The sequence below is a fragment of the Schistocerca americana genome, chromosome 2, assembly GCF_021461395.2.
Source record: "Schistocerca americana isolate TAMUIC-IGC-003095 chromosome 2, iqSchAmer2.1, whole genome shotgun sequence".
In the NCBI taxonomy this organism is placed as follows: domain Eukaryota; kingdom Metazoa; phylum Arthropoda; class Insecta; order Orthoptera; family Acrididae; genus Schistocerca; species Schistocerca americana.
This window is the reverse complement of record NC_060120.1, coordinates 206518655-206530998: the sequence shown is the minus strand read 5'-3', so window position 1 is coordinate 206530998 and position 12344 is coordinate 206518655. Positions and strand designations below refer to the sequence as shown.

At 44.3% G+C, this 12344-nt stretch overlaps 1 protein-coding gene across 1 annotated transcript; it reads left to right on the top strand.

Annotated features, from left to right (window-relative positions):
- Positions 1-2286: 2286 nt before the first annotated feature.
- On the top strand, positions 2287-10785 carry LOC124593886. The gene is made up of 3 exons (XM_047132233.1): positions 2287-2439; positions 6879-7099; positions 10782-10785. The coding sequence occupies exons 1-3, from the start codon at positions 2287-2289 to the stop codon at positions 10783-10785; spliced, it is 378 nt and encodes a 125-aa protein (XP_046988189.1).
- The last annotated feature ends 1559 nt before the right edge of the window (positions 10786-12344 follow it).

Genomic DNA, 12344 nt, shown 5'->3' with positions numbered 1-12344 from the left:
TTTAGATTACGTCTTGCCATTGGTTGAAACAGGCGAATCAGAAACGGACGGTAGTTGTGACGTAGCACTGCGTACTCGTTATCAGGTGTGGGCAGCGGCGTGCCCGCGCTCTGTGTGCGTACGACCACCGCGGTGCCCCGCTCGCACGTGTAAGTCGCTTTGCGCGCTGTCCGCTATCTAACGTCTCTCTTATTAGGCAGTGTAGCTCAGCATAAAGCCCCGAGACAGGCCGTCTACAATAGTGGCCGAAACGTCGGACAGTTTATGTATTGACAACAACCCAGAACAGTTTGATTGATAAAGTTTAATAGTATTAACAGAAATGGGTTCGTCTTGGCTACATAGATATGTAGTCGCTTGCATTTCTGTCACCAGCCTAATGATAGTGTTCTCTTACAGCTATTGTACTGCATCAGAACTCCCCAAGTTGCGATAAAACACCTACCCTTAGGTTTCGTGTTTTTATGTAGCGTTTAATCTTCATATTTTCTTGTCAGGTATCCTTCACCATCGCTTAGAAGCTCGTGTGAGCGCCACATGAAAAAAAAGTGAGAGGCAGATGTTAATTTTCTTCTGGCGGACGCAATGCTAACGTGCCATCGTGTTTCTGTAACAAATTTGCCAAAGTAAATGGTGGGTCTCAGTACACATTGGCGTGAATTGCGCTGTTCATTTTACCCGTCGAGTTATTTTCAATTTCCATTAAAGAAACAAGCAAAAGATATCTTCCGACAGTCACAAGGAACGACCACAAATGATACTAGTCTATGTAGGAGCAACTTAGAACTGACACTTACGGATGCAGGTTCTCCCCCCCCCTCCTCCCCCCATCATCGCCACCCGATAACGAATGGCCAGACACTTGGTGACATTTAGACTAGAACCCTCGAAGGGACGTTAACTACATTTCTATGAAACCTGACACGATCAAAGTTTCTGGAGTACTTTATCTTGATTTTTAATATAAAATTTGTCTTGATCGCACATTCATAAAAAGATGCTCTGTCTCGAATGCTAACTCATGATTTTCATATTTAAAATAGACAGAAAAAATATTGTTCGCAAATACTTCTACGTACTTAGAATATTTACCTTATAAAAAGAAAAGAAAGTGAATGAGCATAGCATTAGAGTTTCGTTACACTGAGTAACTCGTCAGATGTAATACAAACATGTACAGTGTCATAAAAATTACTGTGCGGTCTATGATGCTACTATTTAACATAGAGACAAATGCACATCTGCTAGAGAGCACAACGGCGTGCACGGTAGCATGATTAAAGTTATCGTATAAAAATCATACAAAAACACAGGAAAAGACTATTGGAAGTTAAATTATGTGAATTTAAGGATTACATTTTAACATGAGTTTCTATGGTATCCGCATGTTGTAACCAATTGGAAACATACCACGGCATTAGTTTAACTATGTTTTTGAACGCTAAAACCGGTTTCATCCACCAGCGACGTTTTGCAAATGATTATGAACCCAGCGCCGTTGAGATACACAGAAAAAGGGAAACAGCAACTCGTATTCTAATCTGTATGCTATTAGTAACCAACTTGTCACGAAACATGTAAACGTACTCGTACGGTACACTGTGGTGTATATTATAATTTTCAGGCTGTTCTAACCGTGCACCACCAAAGACAAAATCGGTTCGCAACACTTACTTATACTGATCACATTACGGGTCTGGAGATGTACAGAAGTCTTATTTTACGAAAAGCTCGTGTTATTTGATGTTACTAATATATACAAAGTGTCCACCAAACGGTTCTAGTAAGAAATTCAGGAATGAAATAGAAGGAGTGGGTCACCAATAAACCCCTTAGGATCTTCTTAAACTGAACTTTACTACTAGCTAAAGTCGTTATGGCTGCTGGAAATATATTGTTAATGTGTGCTTTTGAATAATGGACACCTTTCTGGACCGGAGTAGGTGACCTTAAATTTTTGTAAAGATACTTAAGGATTGTTCCCATGGTGCGAACTGTTGGTTTGAAAAATGAGGTATATTATTTACGATAAATTTCATTAACGCGTAAATAGCTGGGAAGCAGTAGTCAGTTTCCTTCGGCCTTGTTTAAAAACCTCTTCCAGAAACTGAGTAGTATTCCGTCTCTAACGGCAAACGGTTAACGTCCACCTTCCCATTAAACTGTATCCGATGTGGAGGGGGATTTCTCTAAAAATTTTTTTCTTCCAGGCATCAGCATCTTGTTCCTGGCTGTGATCGGTACAGACTTCTAACCAGCTTGGAAGAACAAGAAGTCTACACCAGCATGGATAAGCCGGACTTGTACAACCTCGGGTGTGCTCCCCTCACGCTGCTGAACGCCAAACAGGTTGACGAGCTGTGGCCGGTCCTCACGTGGCCGAGGCAGCCGCTGCCGGTGCTCGACATTGGCTGCGGGCCCGCTGACGTCGCCAGTAAGGTGGGTTCTTCACTTCCAGTCACGTTACTACTCCATCAGAGCAATCGACGACTAAGCAACTCCGATGTATTCTGAAAAGTACCGTCGCTCTTGGCTATCTAGGACCACCGAGAAAAGGAGGTACACAGAGTGTTCATTTCAACGGAAGACACTGTAGTATCTTGAAACTACATTTCGGACCAAAAAAAGTTCAAATTCCAATTTGCTTGCTCGGAGGGGGACACTCAATGATATCAAACTCAACCCGCCACCCAACCCCGTGCGTGGCTGGTATGGGCAACTTTGAAATCTTCAATGGGAACCCCCGTTTTTTATTGTAGATTACGATTCTACGGCCAAATCTGTATACTTTTGTCTGAAGCGTTTCCTTCCTTTCGCCACAGATGACGCTGTAATCAGAGGAACAGAAATGGGTACCCCATCGTAATTTATGACATGATACTCAGTGGCCCTTGAAAGGCATTGGGACCGCACCCCCATGCTGTGAAGTTGGGCCAGGCCAGTATTTCGTAACTTTTAATTGCAACCCCATTCGCTTCGTCGTATTCCTTCGACACGTCGAACAGGGGAGTACTTGACGCGGCACTGTGGCCATGGCTCGCGACGAACTCTACTCTCCTTTTCCATTTCGAGTAAGTGTTCAAACGCAGTATCACCATCTCCAGTACACTTAATGATCCACTTTCCAAATGACCGTACACAGGACAGAAGCATAGATGCGGGAATAGCAGCATCGCCGTTTCCGATGCTGTCGCCCATATCTTCACGGCCTGTTGCCTCTTGCTGCTGCACTTCATCTTTTACATATCCCCAAAGGAAGAAATCCAGTGACATCAAATCCGGCGACCTAGCAGAACAACTAACAGGGCCACTTCTCCAGATCCACCGACTAGTGTAAACACGATTTAATAGCTCCGGTGCTCCAATTGCATAATGCCCCGGGAACTGTCATGCTGAAACCACATACGTTGTCGAACGTCGGGTACAACGTCTTACAGTTGTACCGGTAGTTCCTGTTTGTGCCCCTTCTACGTGCCGTCGATAAGATACGGACTAATGAGTTTGTTTCCTACGACGCCACAAGATATGTTAACCGACCAAGGACGCTGATGGTCAACTTGTTGTAACCAGTGGGGATTGTCTTCACTCCAGTAATGCATATTACCCCCGTTAAGGCAACCATGGTTTGTGAATGTAGACTCACTGAAAAATAGTTTCTCGGCAGATAACATGGGGGTCGATTGCATTTGTTGACGTGTCCATTTACAAACCACTACCCGGTTATGGAAATCGGCGCCATGCAATTCTTGATGCAGCGATTTGTGGTGTGGATAATCCTTAAGACGAAGCAATATTGTACATTACTACGTACGAACATATTCGAATCGCGGTGTAATTGCTTATCCGTGGGCTGTGGTGCACTGCCACTGTTACAGCTACTTCACTATCTTCTCCTTCAACAACAATTTGATATGCCAGACTACCAGTAAATGGTAGCTTTAATGCGCCGCTGCACATATTGAGTAAATGAGATAATGTCACTGTCCATCCCGCTCACAGGTAACTCATCACCAGCAGCAACAAGGGCTTTACATTTATCACACCCATTCATGAATTTTAGTAAAGAAAGCTATACATAACGTCCTACGTACGACAATAGATTTTAGACTTGCTATAGGATTTCTATTCTACTTGCATAATCCTTGTTCATCTCCTGATTTACAGTACTACCTGGTACAATACAGGTGCACCATATTTCTGGCACCTATAATAATTAACAAGAAAAGGATAGTTGCTAGTCACCATATAGCGGAGATAGTGAGTTGCAGACAGCCACAACAAAAAGACTGTCAGAAAGTGAGCTTTCGGCTAACAAGGCCTTCGTCGAAAATAGACAACGCGAACACACACACACAGACACACACGCACACTGGCAACCGCAACTCACACACACGTGATCATAATCACCGACTATTTTCTTTGAAGGCCCTGTTGGCCGAAAGCTCATTTTCTGACAGTCTTTTTGTTGTGCCTATCTTCGATTCGGCACCTCCACTATACAGTGAGTATCAACTATCTTCTTCACAGTACTGTTACTTTCTATCTTGAATTTTACATTGTGTAATACCTAACAGATCGATATATCCTTTTGGAAAGCAAGAAAAAACACGATGCTCACGATTAAGCATGGACTATTTATGCAAGGTGTTAAAAATTATCCCATAATTTGAGAGGCGATGCCAACGGCCTTGTCGCAGTGGTAACACCGGTTCCCGTCAGATCACCGAAGTTAAGCGCTTTCGGGCTGTGGTAACACTTGGATGGGTGACCATCCCGTCTGCCGAGCGCTGTTGGCAAGCGGGGTGCAATCAGCCCTCGTGAGGCTAAGTGAGGAGCTACTTGATTGAGGAGTAGCGGCGCCGGTCTCGTAAACCGACTTACGGCCCTGAGAGCGGTGTGCTGACCACGTGCCCCTCCATATCCTCATTCAGTGACGCCTGTGGGCTGACGATGACACGGCGGCCGGTCGGTACCTTTGGGCCTTCCAAGGCCTGTGCGGACGGAGTTTTTTTTTGAGAGGCGATAGTGTGGTCCAAAACAAGACAAAAATATCCAGTAAACATGGCTTCTAAAACGTATATATTAAGAGCTGTGACCATTTGTTCAGTATTAAAAATTTGTTTCACACGAGCCTATATGAACAAATGCTCATAGCACTTAAGGTATACATTTAAGTGCGCATGTATATTGGACTGTTTTCTTGTTTTAGTCCATACTGCCACCTTTCAATATACGGTACAATTTTTTTAACATCCAGTATAACGAAACATTTGCCTGTGCGTTTAGGTCTCGCGCTGTGAGGGTTCCATACAAACTTCATTACTTATACAGACAGTTCATTCATATCGGAAATAGAGAATCTCGACTGCTTACCAACTTGTTATCAACAATGATACTGACAAAATATTAGTCCCAGGAATTGCAAACCGTTCGAAAATGTTTTAATTTCAAGTCCGAAGTCGGATTTCAAATGACAAAAACATATTTTTTCGTGTGATACAATTACAAATTTACATAAACTGTGAAATCTTGCTTCATGCCAAAATTCATGATTCTAGCTGAACGGGAAGTAACTATAGTTTTGATGAGTGAGCTTTCGAGTGTCAAAATATGTCATAAATGGCCGTACCTCGTGACTTCACTGTCTTGGAAGCTTCACTTTCTTACTCCGTCAAGGGACAGTAGATATTAGCATGTGGCATAAATTTAAGCTTGATACGTTTACTCGTTCGAGAAAATGGATTTTTGACAATTGGAGAGACAGATGGACTGACAATAAAGTAATCCAGCAGGGGTTCGATTTTTACCGACTGAAGTAAGGAACCTTAAAAAGAAACGAACTGTAAGTACACTGTGTTTTCATCAGTTTATGAACAATGTTCTGACACAAGGACACACAAATCTGGAAACGAATCCAGCTCAAACGCAGCCGATGTTCCTCACACCAGCGTTGAACGCTTGCTGAAGACGTGGACCCGACAAGCTCACCCTACGTATACAGGAGCCGGCAACAACCCATGGAGTTTCCACGGTACCGGCGGGTTTTCAAACAGTCACGGGTTGATGGTGCGCCGCCTGAACTACCTTCCAGTTGACGCAGGCTCTACAGGGTGGTCATAAACAGTCTGAAAAGCTTGTAGGGGTGTTGCAGAGTAGGTTGTACTGAGATATAATTGTTGAGAACAAAATTCATACGTTGCGGCAAGTCCGATTTAATTAGCAATAGAAGCACTTGCACGGGCAAAAGTGCGGTAATGCACAGACACCTGTTAGTCCGTAAATTACCTCTTCTTCAAATGCACATCACCAGCTAAAATGTGCCTTTTCCGGAAGTTATAAATTTAATCTTGGTGAGTAGAAGCTACATTTGTGCTGTCTGAGGAAACGAAGGAAGAACATATTTGGCAACAGCTTCTCCAGTACACTGCTTGAATTCACGAGTTCAACTATTTGTCTAGCTAACTTCAATAATAACAAAATCAGAAACGATTAATAATTATTTCCCAGTGTAACCTACCCTGCAACATCCTTACAAGCTTTTCAGGCCGTTCCCGACCGCCCTGTACAGGCTTTAGCTGGCGCGGTGAGCTATGTTCCGCGGACAGCGCGGCGAGCCGCCCCCATGTACCAGACCACGACACACGGACTGGACGCTCTGTAATCTGCACCGTGCTCTCCATTCGACAACTGTGGCCTCTTTCATCACCCTCCTCTTCTCTCAATATTCGACATGTCTGGAAATTGCACAGCACGGTTGTATCAATGATCTGCAATACCTGAGGATCGCTTTGTCTCTTCAGAGAAACTGAAGCACTGATTATTTTACATGCTGCGTAGCTTAGAAGAGCAAATCAGAAAGTATATTTCTGTACTGGCAGGTTTTAGCCCCGCGGCTGCCACCGGGTACGAAGCTGGTGGCCTGCGACATCAGCACAAAGATGCTGGAGTTCTGCAGGCAGCACAACGCGCTGCCAGGCACCATCACGTACGAGCAGCTGGACGTGGTTCAGCCCGACCTGGAGAACTCCGCCGTGTGGCAGTACGCGCCCTTCGGCAAGGTGTTCTGTTTGCTGCTGCTGCATTGGGTGCCCGACAACAGGTGTGTGCTCAGTTTGTCGCCTTATCCAATACCGTACAACAGCTGGCCTGCCTTATTTCTCCGATTGTAATGCAAGGGGGCTACACTTGATCACTCCAGCTAATGATTGCTGTTGTGGTACTTCCACGAGTAAGAAATACCATAACAATCAGTCATACATTTTCCCCAATAATATTTTAAGTTTATCGATATGTATATATTATGGTACGGACAAAACTAGATTATGTAAGGCTTGTTGTCAGACTGGCAGAAGAATGTGTTGTGTATTAAAACGAAGTCACAGAGCACCATGCAACTACGAGGGCACGTCAAAGGGTAAGGAACACTGTTTAAAATAGAAATAAACTATTTTATATTCAGGCCAACCTCAGCTTTTGAAAGGCATGACGTTAGGCAGAAGTCCGCTAACAGTTGGTTAAATTGATTTTCATTGAAGCACAATGGGTTTCTCTGCCTAAAGCCTCATCGTCAGGTGCAACATACGCGGTAAAAAGCAAAGTACAGCGTCACCATATAATGTGGATGTTAAAATTAGTAAAGGAATGTCAAAAATATAGTCACAACTTAAAAAGATTGCAGGCATACCGGTCGCTCCTAGTAAGGATTTACTATTCAGTGAATTTCGTCATATGGCGTACCTTCATTTCTTAAAATTTGCCTGCATCAAAAAAGACGAAAGAAAATATTTTATAGTGAGTGGACGCTAAAAGTTTTTAAAAAAGGGACGGTTTAGCGTTAAAAAAATTGTCACTACTATCATGAGTAGTCACGACACTACGCAGATTACTGTGTGGAAAGTGTCAGGTGACAGTGTCTTACCAGTGTGACAGAAAGGCAGGTCGGTGTAGGATAAAGCAAAAGCGCCCTGCATGACCGACAAGGAGAGACTAGCTGGCTGCCGGAACGGAGGCTATCCATGTGGACCGAGGCCCACAAGAAAGACAGGCCGCGGCGCATACGTCACGAATGTAGGCCTGCGCTCGCTCGCTCGCTCAACTCAGCAGACGAAAACTACGTTTATACGTCTTTTAACTCGTAACTAAATGTGTACATACAAACGAGAATTGCATCTTTTGCTGGAATCCGCTGTTATGGATTATTACTGTTATTAGTCCTACAATGATAGGAAGTCCACTACGGCTGTACTGGGGTACAATGAAATTAAAATCATGCCAAAATGATTATCAGTTGCATAAGGAACCACTTCTTGTATGAAATGAGGACTGTTGAGCAGAAGAGACTAAATGCGATACGCACTTATATCAAGTATTAGTCTTAAATTACATTTTGTTGTAGTACTGTTCATCAGTAGGACTACATAATAGCAAATTCCAGTAGAAGATGCAATTCTCATTAGTGTGTTCACACCAAGCTGCAAGTTAACAGGTCTAGGAACGCATTTTGTCTGCTGAGCTGAGCGAGCGAGCGAGTTCAGGCCTTCCTTCGTGACGTAGGCGTTGCGGCCTGTCTTTCTCGTGGGCCTCGATGTGGGCAGTGTGACGTCATGTACTCATGACTAGGAGCGCTGGGTCGATGCCTTTACACACGAGAATAATACAGAATTTTATTACGTTCTAAAACTAAATCATACAAACAATCAAAATTAGGCAGAATGATGTGGTGCCTTAATTTCAATTGGTTATTCAACGTGAATTGTGCGTTTTCGTTTACTCTCTCTAACATATTCAAAATGTGGCCTTTTTCTTTCTTATGGAATATTTTTAAATTTTCTGAAGGGCTTGTGATGCTGTGTCCCTCTTCGCTAAGTGCGCTGTCAATTTAACTCGTGGGTTATTTAAGATAAGGTGTTCCTGAAATCTTATTTGAAATGACCTACCGGTTTGTCCTATATATTTCTTACGGCAATCATTGCATGTAAAACAGTATCCAGCCGCTTCATTATACACTCCTGGAAATAGAAATAAGAACACCGTGAATTCATTGTCCCAGGAAGGAGAAACTTTATTGACACATTCCTGGGGTCAGATACATCACATGATCACACTGACAGAACCACAGGCACATAGACACAGGCAACAGAGCATGCACAATGTCGGCACTAGTACAGTGTATATCCACCTTTCGCAGCAATGCAGGCTGCTATTCTCCCATGGAGACGATCGTAGAGATGCTGGATGTAGTCCTGTGGAACGGCTTGCCATGCCATTTCCACCTGGCGCCTCAGTTGGACCAGCGTTCGTGCTGGACGTGCAGACCGCGTGAGACGACGCTTCATCCAGTCCCAAACATGCTCAATGGGGGACAGATCCGGCGACCTTGCTGGCCAGGGTAGTTGACTTACACCTTCTAGAGCACGTTGGGTGGCACGGGATACATGCGGACGTGCATTGTCCTGTTGGAACAGCAAGTTCCCTTGCCGGTCTAGGAATGGTAGAACGATGGGTTCGATGACGGTTTGGATGTACCGTGCACTATTCAGTGTCCCCTCGACGATCACCAGTGATGTACGGCCAGTGTAGGAGATCGCTCCCCACACCATGATGCCCGGTGTTGGCCCTGTGTGCCTAGGTCGTATGCAGTCCTGATTGTGGCGCTCACCTGCATGGCGCCAAACACGCATACGACCATCATTGGCACCAAGGCAGAAGCGACTCTCATCGCTGAAGACGACACGTCTCCATTCGTCCCTCCATTCACGCCTGTCGCGACACCACTGGAGGCGGGCTGCACGATGTTGGGGCGTGAGCGGAAGACGGCCTAACGGTGTGCGGGACCGTAGCCCAGCTTCATGGAGACGGTTGCGAATGGTCCTCGCCGATACCCCAGGAGCAACAGTGTCCCTAATTTGCTGGGAAGTGGCGGTGCGGTCCCCTACGGCACTGCGTAGGATCCTACGGTCTTGGCGTGCATCCGTGCGTCGCTGCGGTCCGGTCCCAGGTCGACGGGCACGTGCACCTTCCGCCGACCACTGGCGACAACATCGATGTACTGTGGAGACCTCACGCCCCACGTGTTGAGCAATTAGGCGGTACGTCCACCCGGCCTCCCGCATGCCCACTATACACCCTCGCTCAAAGTCCGTCAACTGCACATACGGTTCACGTCCACGCTGTCGCGGCATGCTACCAGTGTTAAAGACTGCGATGGAGCTCCGTATGCCACGGCAAACTGGCTGACACTGACGGCGGCGGTGCACAAATGCTGCGCAGCTAGCGCCATTCGACGGCCAACACCGCGGTTCCTGGTGTGTCCGCTGTGCCGTGCGTGTGATCATTGCTTGTACAGCCCTCTCGCAGTGTCCGGAGCAAGTATGGTGGGTCTGACACACCAGTGTCAATGTGTTCTTTTTTACATTTCCAGGAGTGTATTTGTTTACCAAAGTTTTTTGCCTGGGTTTACTGCTTGTATCCGAAAATGTAAAACACGCTGAAATAACGTTTTACATCTCGTATGACTGTATTTTTTTCGCGTACTGCACCCAGATATGGTATTCTAAAAGAAATAGAGCGTTCCTTTGCCTTCTCGGGTGGTGTTTTGCTTTGCCCTTCACCGAGCTGGCCTAACTCACACCGGAAAGACACTGCCACCTTATACTTTCCACATAGTAACTTGCGTACTGCCGCGACGTGTTAGAAGTGACGATATTTTATTGCCAATCCAGCCCCTTTTTGAAAACTTTTAGCGTCCGCTCATTAAAAAATGTTTTCTTTTCTCTTTTTAGATGAAGACAAATTTTAAAGGATGTAGCACACCTCTGGTCTCCCGTTAGAACCGACATTTTTTTTTTTTACCAGGAGAGGACATGGCACATGTTCGACAAGTCAACTGGAAGAAAAATAAAAGCTGCAAAGGCGTACTGTTTACTGAATATGTTCCTTCTTGATATGCATAAAAAACCACGAAAGTTCATGATTCGCTACAGGTTGTTCTGCAACGCATCTTTGAACGAGAGACTACGGGCAGAGTAGTATAGATTTAGAAGCTGTAAAACTACTTTGGAGGAAATAAACCCCTCTGGTCTCTACGAGACATGAAAAAAATCTCATTCACGCTTTCAACTCAACGGAAAAAGAAGGAAAGGACAATATAGATGGGCACAGGGGAGAAGCTGCTGGTTTCATTAAAAACAAAACGGCATATCCCGTTGTGGATTCTCCCCCACCTCCCCCCGCCGTCCACAGTATCGGCATCTATTCGAGCATTGTGATATAGCAGAAGAAAGTGAAGACAACATGGTCGTTATGAAATAATATTAGGAAAGTTATTGGACGCGAAAACGTATCCCTTTCATCGTGCCAGAATGAGAATTTCAAAGAAATCACAATGGGATGCAGTGATAGTAAAAAAAATGCCGTCGATAGCGCCTTAGCTGCAAAATTAAGCAGAAGGGTCCTTCCCTGTCCCTAAGAGTCCGTTAGAAGAACATGTTGCTTTAATATCGGGCTATGGACAACAATGGTATATTCGTAAGATAAATTTAAAAACTCTTTCATTAATCGGTTGGAGGATAGACATCTTAAATTTTTAGAAAAACTGTTCTTTGCCCCTAAAAGGTAGTAATTTTACAATTAGTCTATAATTTAATGCAACATTTGAAGCCACAGGAACAAAAAAGCTGTAGTCAGTAATTTTTTTATGGAATTAATGAAGTGCCATTCTGAATTTTCACCAAGGTGTGCTCAATCTGCTGGTTTTCAAATAGCACAAGATATGAACAGAGAGCAAGGATTGATTACGTTGAAGACCTATAACGACACTGAATTTACCGTTACATGTAATTTCATATTTGTGCTCACATTTACAATGTTATCGTTCTCATAATGTGTTCGGCGTTGTGAACAGCAAGTTCAAGCCTGTTAATTTAACTTCGTTTGCATAATGTGAAATTAAAATCACCTTATTTTGTGTGGGTTTTTAGTATTATTGTTGTACATTTTCATCACAAAATAGTTTTGTTGTAATTCGTTCATTTGATTCTTACAAAAAACCAGAAAGTCTTATGTGTCCTCCACTGGGGCAACGCCTCCTAAGACATTAATATTTTCACAGGGGTGCTGTCCAGAACATTCAAAAGCTTTTGGTGCCTGGAGGAGAGGCTGTCTTCAGCATAATAGCTAACATGGTGTTTTACACAGCGTTTGAAGAAATGGCGAAAGACTCGCGTTGGGCGCGGTACATGCAGCTAACCCTTAGGTCTACCCGATTATTCTCCTAAATCTTAGAAATACTTGGGAAATTATGGTTAATAATACTAAAAATGCCCTACCTCAGGAGAAGTCAACTT

Bases quoted from the DNA above. Each gene is read 5' to 3' on its own strand.
- LOC124593886 (XM_047132233.1), top strand. From the start codon at position 2,287: ATGGATAAGCCGGACTTGTACAACCTCGGGTGTGCTCCCCTCACGCTG. The intron at 2,440-6,878 runs GTGGGTTCTTCA...CTGTACTGGCAG, and splicing joins CCGCTGACGTCGCCAGTAAG to GTTTTAGCCCCGCGGCTGCC.